The 13432-nt window shown below is 49.5% G+C and overlaps 1 protein-coding gene and 1 long non-coding RNA gene across 2 annotated transcripts in view; both read right to left on the reverse strand.

The window, feature by feature from the left end:
• EEF2K (eukaryotic elongation factor 2 kinase) overlaps nt 1-13432 on the reverse strand; it is an 82650-nt gene that overhangs the window by 25275 nt on the left and 43943 nt on the right. The window contains exons 7-13 of the mRNA XM_010340769.3: nt 11564-11713; nt 11031-11163; nt 10646-10773; nt 9708-9909; nt 6613-6680; nt 4349-4426; nt 1601-1663 (exon numbers count right to left, since the gene is read on the reverse strand). Coding sequence (XP_010339071.1) covers nt 1601-1663; nt 4349-4426; nt 6613-6680; nt 9708-9909; nt 10646-10773; nt 11031-11163; nt 11564-11713 — 822 coding nt within the window. The remainder of the gene's footprint in view (nt 1-1600; nt 1664-4348; nt 4427-6612; nt 6681-9707; nt 9910-10645; nt 10774-11030; nt 11164-11563; nt 11714-13432) is intronic.
• On the reverse strand, nt 7789-9697 carry LOC141580550 (uncharacterized). Its single transcript, XR_012512753.1, has 2 exons — nt 9601-9697; nt 7789-9286 (listed from the first exon to the last, which is right to left on the reverse strand). It is a non-coding gene; the product is annotated as an uncharacterized LOC141580550 (long non-coding RNA).

Here is a 13432-nt window from a genome sequence, read left to right on the forward strand (position 1 = left end):
CACAATCTTGGCTCGCTGCAACCTCCGCCTCCCAGGTTAAAGCGGTTCTTCTCCCTGAACCTCCTGAGTAGGTGGGACTACAGGCACACGCCACATGCCTGGCTAATAAAGATCCAATTTTAATCATTCAAATTCCATCAGTTCATGGGTTCAGGAGCTAGGGGAACAGATTTCAGCAGCTCAAGGAAGCATTTCCCTGTCATTTACTGATCTGGGTTTTGTTTGGAGGGGTGGGGTTTGACCCTAAACTACCCCACTTTACCAGGTCCCCATATAAGACACCAGAGACTCCCACTCAGACCTTCCAGCAAATCCACTTTCCTTTCCTCTGCAAGTCACCACAATGACATGAGCAACATCAGCAGGGAACTTTAGGAAATGGGCTTAAAAAAATACATCATTTCGGCCGGGCGCGGTGGCTCAAGCCTGTAATCCCAGCACTTTGGGAGGCCGAGGCGGGTGGATCACGAGGTCGAGAGATCGAGACCATCCCGGTCAACATGGTGAAACCCCGTCTCTACTAAAAATACTAAAAATTAGCTGGGCATGGTGGTGCGTGCCTGTAATCCCAGCTACTCAGGAGGCTGAGGCAGGAGAATTGCTTGAACCCAGGAGGCGGAGGTTGCGGTGAGCCGAGATCGCGCCATTGCACTCCAGCCTGGGTAACAAGAGTGAAACTCCGTCTCAAAAAAAAAAAAAAAAAAAAAAAGAAAACATCATTTCTCCTAGGCAAAGATGCCATGTCCAGAGGCTCTTGCAGGATATACCCAGGCAGGTGTGTGTGCATGTGTGCATGCTAAACATCTTGCAACACACAGGGTAGCCCCCTCAACAAGGAACGATTCAGCCCAGAATGCCAATAGTGCCTCGCTTGAACAACCCTGTTCCACACCTAGCTGAGAGGATCCTGATCTGGCCAAAAAATAGCGCATGGTAAATAATCAGTGTTCTGGGAGATGCAAGAGTCATGCCTGTGGGGGAGGTCAGGGAAGGCTCCTGGAGGAGGTACCCCTGAGGTCCAGGCTTGCAGAGCAGGGAGGATTTGGAGAGAAGACAGAGGGGTAGAAAGGACCTTGCAGGCAGAAGAAAGTCACTTTAGCAAAGGCTCAAAGGTAAGCGGTTCAAAGCCTGTATGGGAATCAGTTAGAGGGGTAGGTGGGGCACAGGGCTGGTCTTTCCCAGACGTGCTGATGCTTGTTAGACATACAAGCGAGGGTAACCTGGGGAAAGAGCCAGTTTCTCATACATAAAACGGGATGGGTGACATTAGCCTATCACCTGGGTGGTTGCAAGAAGGAAATTGATTAATGCTGCAAAGCGCCTTCACGGTAGGCACTTAAGACAGGAGCTGTAGCTGTTGTGATTTCCCCTCAAGGATGAGGCTGTCCTGTTTCTCTAATCTTCTCCACAAATCCCCCAGTATCCTGCCCAGCAGGGGTTCAAAGAGCATTTGCCCAGGAGATTTGTTGCTTTGCAAAATCTTCCTTTGGCACATGTGCAAGACAGATGGGCAGGCAGCAGAGACATGAGACAGGAGAACAGCAAGAGCCTGGAGGAGGCAGGGAAGTGGCAGTGACAAGGGTGACTTGGGGTGCGTTACCCGTCCGGAGCTGCCCAGGCTGTCTTCGTCGGACTCGTACTTCCGATTACCGTTGGAGTGGCCCTGAATGGAGGCAGAAATTACAGTGATCCAAAGTGCAAAGCTTCTTCCCAGGAACCTCTCTGAGAGCTGCTCCAGCCCTCCTCCCCGGAACCAGCCTGGCTCTCCCAGGTGACCCTTCTCTCAGAAAATTGGAACCCATCCCAGGTGACATGGGAACTGTGGTCTGCCAAGCAGAAGGGATGCTGGCAGGGATGACACGCTGGTGCAGCCGCAGCCTCGCTGTCCCCCTCCCCGTGTGAGCAGGTGTAACTGACTCAGCGGTGCAGGATCCCAGCACAAAGCCATGGGGCGAAGAGGGCTGAGTCCCAGCCAGAGCTCCTACAGCATGTCTAGATTTTTGTTAGACATGGGTCTCGCTCTGTTGCCCAGGCTGGAGTACAGTGATGCCATCAAAGCTCACTGCCGCCTCAAACTCCTGAGGTTTAAGCAATCCTCTCACACTGCCCTCCCAAAGTTCTTGAATTGCAGGTTTGAGCCACCATGCCCAGCCGTATTGCTTTTTTTATTTTTTTGAGACAAAGTCTCGCTCTGTCATCCAGGCTGGAGTGCAGTAGCACAATCTCAGCTAACTGCTGCACCCTCTACCTCCTGGGTTCAATCGATTCTCATCCCTCAGCCTCCCGAGTAGCTGGGATTACAGGTGTCTGTTCCTACACCTGGCTAATTTTTATATTTTTAGTAAAGATGAAGCTTCTTCATGTTGGCCAGGCCGGCCTCAAATTCCTGACCACAAGTGATCCCCCAACCTTGGCCTCCGAAACTGCTAGAATTACAGCACCCCCCCACTTTTTTTTTTTTTTTTTTTTTTTTTGCCTCTGTTGCCCAGGCTGGAGTGCAATGGCACAATCTTGGTCATCGCAATCTCTGCCTCCTGGGTTCAAGCGATTCTTCTGCCTCAGCCTCCCAAGTAGCTGGGATTACAGGCATGCACCACCATGCCTGGCTAATTTTTTATTTTTTTTATTTTTTATTTTTTTTTTGAGCCGGAGTTTTGCTCTTGTTACCCAGGCTGGAGTGCAATGGCGCGATCTCGGCTCACCGCAACCTCCGCCTCCTGGGTTCAGGCAATTCTCCTGTCTCAGCCTCCTGAGTAGCTGGGATTACAGGCACGCACAACCATGCCCAGCTAATTTTTTTGTATTTTTAGTAGAGACGGGGTTTCACTATGTTGACCAGGATGGTCTCGATCTCTTGACCTTGTGATCCACCCACCTCGGCCTCCCAAAGTGCTGGGATTACAGGCTTGAGCCACCGCGCCCGGCCTAATTTTTTATTTTTAGTAGAGATGTGGTTTCTCCATGTTGGTCAGGCTGGTCTCGAACTCCCGACCTTAGGTGATCTGCTCACCTCACCCTTCCAAACCCTTCCTGGGATTACAGGTGTGAGCCACCAAACCCTTTTTTTAAAAAAATATTTGAAGAGATTTATTCTGAGCCAAATATGAGTGACCACTGCTCCTGACACAGCCCCAGCAGATCCTGACAACATGTGCCCAAGGTGGTTGGGCTGCAACTTGGTTTCATGCATTTTAGGGAGGCATAAGACATTCATCAGTATACTTTTTTTTTTTAGACAGAGTCTTGCTCTGTCACCCAGAGCTGGAGTACCGTGGCATGACCTTGGCTCACTGCAACCTTCACCTTCCAGTCTCAAATGATCCTCATGCCTCAGCCTCCCAAGTAGATGGGACTAGAGGAGTACATCACTGCACTGGGCTAGTTTTTGTATTTTTAGTAGTGACAAGGTTTCACCATGTTGGCCAGGCTGGTCTTGAACTTCTGGCATCAAGTGATCTGCCTGCCTCAGCCTTCCAAAGTGCTGGGGGGGCGGCGTAAGCTACCATGCCCGGCCAGCATGTTGTTTATTTACAATCATAAAGCTGAGATCAGAGGTGTCTCAGAAAGACTGGCCTTGATGTGCAGGCTCCATTTCAGCACAGGGTAAGACCTCTAAATGGCAGATACTGTCTGAGGCTGCCCTCACCAGGATGCTGCTCGGAAACTGCCATAGGAAACTGACCTCCAAGGCCCTCCTCCCTAGGGCCTCACAGGATCCTACATATGAGTGGGTCCAGTTATTACGCACGATCCTCTCTGCTCAGCAACCCAGGGTTCCCACTTCACCATAAGATCTGTCAGCCATTATCAGCCTTACATCTAAGCCTCCATACTTGCCGCGTTACTGGTTGATATGATCCTGTTTTATCTTCTCCCTTGCATTTATCACTATCTGAAATGCTTTTTTTTTTTTTTTTTTTTTTTTTGAGACAGAGTCTCACTGTGTTGCCCAGGCTGGGGTGCAGTGGTACAATCTCCACTCACTGCAACCTCCATCTTCTGGGTTCAAGCGATTCTTCTGCCTCAGCCTCCTGAATAGCTGGGATTAAAGGTATGCACCAACATGCCTGGCTAATTTTTGTATTTTTAGTAGAGACGGGATTTCACCATGTTAGCCAGGCTAGTCTGGAACTCCCGATTTCAGGTGATTCACCCACCGTGGCCTCCCAAAGTGCTGGGATTAAAGGCATGAGCCACCATGCTGGGCCTGAAATACTCTTTATTAATTTACCTGCTGTCTTTTTCAGGATCCACTGACAATCCCCCTCCAGGAAGGGGAGTTTTTATTTTCCTGGAGGATAAACGAGACAATAGGAGACACCAGTCTTATTTCCTGGGGGTTCCTTACATGTTCTCGTGGCTCAGGATCATCCAGGTCACCCCGCTTCTCACTAGGGTATCCACTGTCCCCACTGTTCTCAGAGTCCTGTGGAGAGAAGATGACCTCAGGGTCCTAGTGGTCCTGAGTGCCTGGCAGTGGTTGTGACATGTGAACACTCCAACCATTGGCTTTCTCCCCTCCGTCCCATTAACTAACACCCTGCTCCTGCTGTCCCTTGCTAACTGGGTGACAAGGCAGCAGTATAAAGTAACAGCAAGGACCGTGGGCTCTACAGTCAGATGACCTGGGCTCCAATCCTGCCTTTGTTTCTCGTCAGCTGAGACCTTGGGCAGCTGCTTAACTTCTCTGAGCATCAGTATCCTTAGTGATGAAATTCATTACAGCCCCTACATCCAAGGGCTGTGTGGGTGAAACACATTGTTCACTCTGAGAGTGTGGATCACAGGAAGTGCTTCACTGAGAGTGACTCACCCTTTTCACAGTCAGAAAAGCAAAGGCTGGTTTAAGTGGTACCACGCATGGACAAAAATACAGCACTGGGAACAATATTTACTACAAATAAGCCCTCAACCAAAACCACACAGGTCACTGGGGCATATTTTTAATTCCCCCAGCTCTGAGTTCTGTTCTGAAAAGGAATCTGGTGTAACTTAGAATCTCTAAAACTTCGCTCACGTGCCTATGAACATTAAATGATAGCTCTCTCTGCATGTTACCTGCACCATTAGTAACAGAATATTTTAATTTCCTTCTTTATTCTACTAAGAAGTATTTCTTTGCTCTGTGTATGGAGGGGGGCGGGCAGGGTCTCTGCTGCCCAGTGGAGTGCAGTGGTGTGATCTCAGTTCACTGCAACCTCTGCCTCCCAGGTTCAAGCGAATCTCTTGCCTCAGTCTCCCAAGTAGCTGCAATTACAGGTACACACCACCATGCCTGGCTAATTTTTATACTTTTTGTAGAGATGGGGTTTCATCATGTTGGCCAGGCTGGTCTTGAGCTCCTGGCCTCAAGTGATCCACTCACCTCAACCTGGGAAGTACTGGGATTACAGGCATAAGCCACCTCACCCAGCCTCTTCTAAGATGTATTTCTTTTTCTTTTCTTTTTTTTCTGAGACTGTCTTGCTCTGTTGCCCAGGCTGGAGTGTAGTGGTGCAATCTCTGCTCCCTGCAACCTCTGCTTCCTGGGTTCAAGCAATTCTCCTGTCTCACCCTCCTGAGTAGCTAGAATTACAGGCGCCTGCCACCACACCTGGCTATTTTTTGTATTTTTAGTAGAGAGAGGGATTCATCATGTTGGCCAGGCTGGTCTTCAAATTCCTGACGTCAAGTGTTCACCCGCCTTGGCCACCCAAAGTGATGGGATTGCAGGTGTAAGCCATGGCACCCAGCCTCTACGAAGAAGTATTTCTTTCTTCCTTTCTTTGTTTTTTTTGAGACAAGATCTCGCTCTGTCACCCAGGCTGGAGTGCAGTGGTGTGATGACAGCTTACTGCAGCCTCTGCCTCCCAGGCTCAGGAGATCCTTCCACCTCAGCCTCCTGAGGAGTAGCTGGGACTACAGGTATGTGCCACCATGTCTGGCTAATTTTTGTATTTTTTTGTAGGGATGGGGGTCTTGTCATATTGCCCAGGCTAGTCTCAAACTCTTGGGTTCAATTGATCTGCCCACCTTGGTCTCTCAAGATGCTGGGATTATAGGCATGAGCTACCTTGCGTGGCAAATTTTACTAAGAAGTATTTCAAACACACACACAAGCATAGAGAGTATTATAATTCACCACAATATGGATTTGTGCAAATGCAAATAAGATGCCTTCAGTTTCTTACAAGCAAGTCAATGCAAACCTTCAGGAAATGTTCTGTTTATCTAACTGCAGAGCTAGATATGAAGAGCTAGAATACATGGCTTACTGTTCTATATGTTACATATGGGGGCTCTATAGGATAACCCACACATGTGAGGCCTAACCAAACCTGGGGCTGAGCCTGGCATTTACTACAAGATTGTATTGTTGCTGATTGGGAGTCCCTCTTCCCTAATCATCTCTGAGAACTGCAATGGACCCACCTTTTCCCAGAAAAACGCTCAGCCTTGGGCTGGAGGCTGACATTCATCTGCATCTTCCCTAACTCCCCCATCCAGTGCCTTTCTGGCAGTGTCTGGGCTGGGCTGCCCACTTCCAAGCTGAAGATTCACTCTAGGAGTGAATCCACTCCTCCCACCCCTGCTGGCATCTGAAGCCTGCAGCCTCCCTTCTTCCACACTCACCCGGTGGTTGTCTAGATGATCAGGGTCCCTGGACACCATGTTATCGAGGTCACTGAACACCGGCCAATCTGGGCAGGGAGAAACAGAACATGCATAAGACCAACCCATGGCCTAGGGCAGTCCACACTTGCCACCAAGCCTTCTTGTTTTTTTTTTTGTTTTTTTTTTTGTTTTTTGAGACAGAGTTTCTCTCGTTACCCAGGTTGGAGTGCAATGGCGCGATCTCGGCTCACCGCAACCTCCGCCTCCTGGGTTCAGGCAATTCTCCTGCCTCAGCCTCCTGAGTAGCTGGGATTACAGGCACGTGCCACCATGCCCTGCTAATTTTTAGTATTTTTAGTAGAGACGGGGTTTCACCATGTTGACCAGGATGGTCTCGATCTCTCAACCTCGTGATCCACCCGCCTCGGCCTCCCAAAGTGCTGGGATTACAGGCTTGAGCCACAGCGCCCAGCCTGGTTTTTAAGTTTTAAAGAAAGGCACAAAAAAGGAGAAGAATGTTCTCAGCACCTAGAAGCTAAAATTCTTCCTTGAGAACTTATTCTAAGTCTGCGATTTGCCAGCTACATAATTCTGGACAAGTGGTGTCAACTATATGTGTGTCCTCAGGGTTGTCACAATGCAATTATCATTCTAATGTGTTTACCAGCATATGTGCCTGACCACCACTTGGTCCTCAAAAGGTACAGTTGTGAAGGAAGTAAAGACATTTGTACATTTGGGGCTCAAGAAATGGACCTTGGACAGCTTCAAAACCAACCATCTCTAGCCGGGTGCAGTGCCTTACGCCTGTAATCCCAGAACTTTGGGACGCCAAGGCAGGTGGATGGTCTGAGGTCAGGAGTTCTAGACCAGTCTGGCCAACAGAGTGAAACCCCATCTCTACTAAAAACACAAAAATTAGCTGCATGTGGTGGCATGCACCTGTAATCCCAGCTACTCAGGAGGCTGAGGCAGGAAAATTGCTTGAACCTGGGAGTTAGAGGGTGCAGTGAGCCAAGATTGTGCCACCACACTCCAGCCTGGGTGACAGAGCAAGACTCCATCTCAAAAACAAACAAACAAACAACAACAACAATAACGACAAAAACCAACCATCTTCTGGTGGTTCCCTATGTCTGTCTCCTACCCTATATAGCCAAATCGGTCTGCCAGTTTTTATAATTCGTAAGAACAGTGTTTATGTTTTTTTGTTTTTTTGTTTTTTTGAGACGGAGTTTTCGCTCTTGTTACCCAGGCTGGAGTGCAATGGCGCGATCTCAGCTCACTGCAACCTCCGCCTCCTGGGCTCAGGCAATTCTCCTGCCTCAGCCTCCTAAGTAGCTGGGATTACAGGCACACGCCACCACGCCCAGCTAGTTTTTTGTATTTTTAGTAGAGACGGGGTTTCACCATGTTGACCAGGATGGTCTCGATCTCTCAACCTCGTGATCCACCCGCCTCGGCCTCCCAAAGTGCTGGGATTACAGGCTTGAGCCACCGCGCCCGGCAAAAGTAATCTTTCCCATTTGTCTATCAGCCCTCCCTTTCTTTTTCTTTCTTTTTTTTTTTTTTTTTTTTGAGACGGAGTTTCGCTCTTGTTACCCAGGCTGGAGTGCAATGGCGCGATCTCGGCTCACCGCAACCTCCACCTCCTGGGTTCAGGCAATTCTCCTGCCTCAGCCTCCTGAGTAGCTGGGATTACAGGCATGCGCCACCATGCCCAGCTAATTTTTTGTATTTTTAGTAGAGACGGGGTTTCACCATGTTGACCAGGATGGTCTCGATCTGTTGACCTCGTGATCTACCCGCCTCAGCCTCCCAAAGTGCTGGGATTACAAGCTTGAGCCACCGCGCCCGGCCTCAGTGTTTATGTTTTTAAATGACGACAAAAATTACATTTCACTGTCTATAAATAGTTTTATTTGAACACAGCCACGTCTACTCATTTAACTGTTTTTTTACGGTAGCTGTCATTCTCCAGATGCAGAAAGTGAATGACCTGCAAAGCTTAAAATATTCCCCAGCCTTTTAAAAAGGTCTGTTGACCTTCCAGTGGAAACATCTAGAAGGCTTCTTTAATGTTTGACACTAAAATCCTTCTCTCTTCCAAAGGTATCAGAAATGAGAAAAATAAAAAACTAAATAATAAAATCTTCCTCTCCTGCTGAGCCTGCTCCCCACTCACACTCTCCCTGAATACACGAGTTCCAGTTCTTTAGGCCAACACCCTGGGGCCAATCTTACCTCTATCCTTTCCTACAGCTCTTGTCTGAATCACCAGCAAACTCCATCCTTTCAATGTCAGAAATAATGATTCTGTTTTTCTCCTTTGAGCCATTAATATCACGTTCATAACTTTTCTAATACTGAACAACCCTCAGATTCCTATGAAACCCCCATTTAACTGTGACAGGTGAACCTTTTAACACAGTACTATTTTTATTTGTTAATACTGACTGAGATTTTTTCGTTCTCTATATATATACACAAATAAAAATTTTAAATAAGGTTGGGATATAATTTTCTTTTTTAGTTTATTAAGTTTACTATATGGGTTTTGCTGGTTTCATAAAACACGCTGATGAATGTAACCTCATTTCCTATAATAGGGGTTGTTTTTATAGCATTTGGATGATCTGTTTTTAAAGTTCATTCAATGAAACTCACTTATAAAACCACTGGGGCTATGAACCTTTTTTTTTTTTTTTTTTTTTTGAGACGGAGTTTCGCTCTTGTTGCCCAGGCTGGAGTGCAATGGCGCGATCTCGGCTCACCGCAACCTCCGCCTCCTGGGTTCAGGCAATTCTCCTGCCTCAGCCTCCTGAGTAGCTGGGATGACAGGCACGCGCCACCATGCCCAGCTAATTTTTTGTATTTTTAGTAGAGACGGGGTTTCACCATGTTGACCAGGATGGTCTCGATCTCTCGACCTCGTGATCCACCCGCCTCGGCCTCCCAAAGTGCTGGGATTACAGGCTTGAGCCACCGCGCCCGGCTGCTATGAACCTTTTTGATTAGCATGTCTGATTTTTCTAACGTAAATGAAAGCCACTTTAGCTCTGCTCTACCGGAACCCTCCAAACGCAGTGACTGGGGACCAAACCATCACTCACGGAGGTGCTCCAGCTTCTGGCTGTGTGGTGTGGCCGAAGATGGAGAAGACGGGAGGGAGTCAAAGGTCATGTCGCTCATGTTCTCATCTCCAGAGTTCTCTGAAAGGGGACGGAGCAGGGGGGGCCGGCTCCCAGAGAAGGTCCTTACTCGCGGGCTCCCACATTTTTCCTCTGTTCCTCTCAAGATGGTCTTGGCTGATTGCTGGGGACAGTAACAGGGATACTCATGTCATGCACACACCCTGTGGGAAATAAAGGGCTCTTCACATTATTCCCTCTAGTCCTAAAATCCCTTCCTCCGTAGCTTCTAGACATGCCTGTTTAGGGGCTGATATATTGTCTTTAAATTTAAAAAAAAAAAAAAAAATCAGGGAATTAAACCTAAGTCCTCCAAGAACGGGCATCTGGGACAGAAGCTCAGAGGACCTGCCAGCCACCATCCCCTAAAGCACTGACTACATTCCACAGCCTGGAGCTGGAGAAAGCGTCCCACTCTATGTCCAGCATCCCAGGCTGGTCTTGGCAACATTCTCTTGTCTCTGGTCCACGTAGCAGTGGGAGGGATGGGAGTTATCCTGGTGAGGTTCCTGGAGAGGCAGGTCTAAGAACAGTTCAGTCATTTGTCAATGTAACACACAAACACACACACACACCACATGCCTTCTCACTCTCTCCACATGTCTGCTCCCCTCACTCTGGGCAAAAATGGGCCCAACCTAAGCAGATACCAGCTGCTCGACTGTGAGGGCACTCAGGAGGTCTCTGCGCACTGAGCTGGAGGAGACGGCCTGGGGCAAGGATGGGACAGATGCGTCCAGCTCTGGTATTCGTCAATTAAGCATTGCTCGGCCTGGCTGTCACCACACACGGGAGCAGGGCTTGCTGTGCGGGTAGCAGAAGGGCCCACCAGGCCAAGCAGGGTCACACCGGCCACCCACCAGCAGCTTGGTGTTCTGATTCACCGCGTCCCTCTCCCTGGGTGAGAGGTCAAAGGGAGCGAGGCCCATGCTCTCACAAATCCGGTTGCAGGCATGAGAGTAGAAGAAGAGCGCCATCCCGCGGACACCTGTGGACAGAGAAGGGGTGTCTGGAGTGTTGCTTTGCTCTGTGACGGGGTACAGGCAGCGGTGGGCCTCATACACGTGGCCAGGGCAGCTACAAAACTTGTAGAGCTGGGAGGCATCAGACATCCAGGCTCCCATCTCCACGATCTTGGGAAAGTGCAGACAGTGTCTCAGCCTGTTTCCTTGGCTGCACAAAGAGCTCAGAGGTTTTAGCAGGGAGTGTGGTTTCTGGGGAAACAGGCTGGCTCTCCCCACCTACCTAGGTTGCCGTCTCCAAAGTCAGTGCCCGTCTCCGTGTGGATCTGTGGGTCAGTGTAGAGATCCCCAACTCCCTGGATGTCCACCACTATCAGCTGATGGCCGGAACGCTCAAATGTGAAGTGGCTGAAGGCCTGCGTGGGGACAGGAAGGAAAAGGAGATGTCAAGAGACAGGCTGAGGGCTGTGCGGGCACTGGCCACACCTCTGCTCTGGGGGTTGAAACGCCCCAGCTTTGCCTATGCTGAGAGGCTTTCTCTGCAAGGAGGAGTTATATAGAGGAAAAGACAAAGGAAAAAGGCCAAGTCAGTTGGGCAGGGACTGTGGGCTGAAGGTCCTGTGGCCACCTTAGGTGACGGAAGCTGTCATGGGGTGACAGGTGTCCCATTATAGTCTCCTTCAGAACGCTCAAGGGGCTCCTCTGAGGGTGAGACTCCAAGCCCACAGGGACCATCCTCTTTGCGGGCTAAACCTGGCCAGGATCCCACCCCAAAGCGCTGTGGTGGGCAGAGCGTGGAGGAAGCGGGGGCCTCACCTGCGGCGTCAGGCGGATGTTGTCGTCACGGACAAAACCTGAGTTGGAATTATACTTGATGTACTTGCCCTCGATGTAGTGCTCCAGGTGGAAGAGGGGCTGGCCCGGTCTGTCCTTCAGCTCAAGGATGCACATCTGCATGATGTCCACCTGGTGGGATAGAAGTGGGAGTGGGCTCAGGCGGGAGGGCCCAGCACACCTCCTCTGAGAAGCGGCAGCAGGAGTGCTGAGAGGAGCTGGCCTGCCTGGGCTCGGATTCTGGCGCCATCACTTACTAGCTGTCCACTGCAGGAGCTCCTGATGATGCCCAGAATCTGATCCCCTCTTTTCCTTTCATTTTGTTTTCATTTAAAAAATATATACTGCTGGACGCAGTGGCTGATGCCTGTAATCCCAGCACTTTGGGAGGCCAAGGTGGGCAGATCATGAGGTCAAGAGATCGAGACCATCCTGGCCAACATGGTGAAACCCCATCTCTAGTAAAAATACAAAAATTAGCTGGGTGTGGTGGTGCACACCTGTAGTCCCAGCTATTCAGGAGACTGAGGCAGGAGAATTGCTTGAACCTGGGAGGTAGAAGTTGCAGCGAGTCAAGATCGCACCACTGCACTCCAGCCTGGCGCCTGGAGAATCGCTTGAACCTGGGAAGCGGAGGTTGCAGTGAGCCGAGATTGCGCCATTGCACTCCAGCCTGGTGACAGGGCGTGACTCCATCTCAAAAAAAAAAAAAAATTAATAAAACAAAAATACAAAAATTAGCTGGGCATGGTGGCATGTGCCTGTAATCTCAAGGGGTCTGAGGCAGGAGAATCACTTGAACCCAGGAGGCAGAGGTTGCAGTGAGTCAAGATCATGTCACTGGGCCGGGCACGGTGGCTCACGCCTGTAATCCCAGCACTTTGGGAGGCTGAGGCGGGCGGATCACGAGGTCAAGAGATCGAGACCATCCTGGTCAACATGGTGAAACCCCGTCTCTACTAAAAATACAAAAAATTAGCTGGGCATGGTGGTGCGTGCCTGTAATCCCAGCTACTCAGGAGGCTGAGGCAGGAGAATTGCTTGAACCCAGGAGGCGGAGGTTGCGGTGAGCCGAGATCGCGCCATTGCACTCCAGCCTGGGTAACAAGAGCGAAACTCCGTCTCAAAAAAAAAAAAAAAAAACAAAAAAAAACACATCATGTCACTGTACTCCAGCCTGGGTAACAGAGTGAGATACCATCTCAAAAAAAGAAAATTTTTTTGGAGACAGGGTCTTACTCTGTTGCCCGGGTTGGAGTACAGTGTCATAATCATGGCTCATCATAGCCTTGAACTTCTGGGCTCAAGCAATCCTCCCACCTCAGCCTCCTGAGGAGCTAGAACTACAGGTATGTGTCACTACACATGCCTCATATCTAAATATTTTTCTAGAGACAAGGTCTCACTATGTTGCCTAGGCTGGTCTTGAATTGGCCTCAAGCAATCCTCTTGTCTTCCAGCATCTTCCCAGAGCATTAGGATGACAGGATGCAGCCGCTACGCTTAGCTCTCTTTTCCTTTTAGAATGAAACCCTGGATCACTGTTTTTTTCTTTTCTTTTCTTTTCTTTTTTTTGAGATAGAGTCTCACTCTGTTGCCAGGCTGGAGTGCAGTGGTGCAATCTTGGCTCACTGCAATCTCTGCCTCCTGGGTTCAAGCGATTCCCCTGCCTCAGCCTCCTGAATAGCTGGGACTACAGGTATGCACCACCTCGCCCGGCTAATTTTTTTTTATTTTAGTAGAGATGGGGTTTCACCATGTTGGCCAGGATGGTCTCGATCCCCTGACCTTGTGATCTGCCCACCTTGGCCTCCCAAAGTGCTGGGATTATAGGCATGAGCCACCGTACCC

The sequence above is a fragment of the Saimiri boliviensis genome, chromosome 12 (assembly GCF_048565385.1).
Source record: "Saimiri boliviensis isolate mSaiBol1 chromosome 12, mSaiBol1.pri, whole genome shotgun sequence".
NCBI lineage: Eukaryota > Metazoa > Chordata > Mammalia > Primates > Cebidae > Saimiri > Saimiri boliviensis.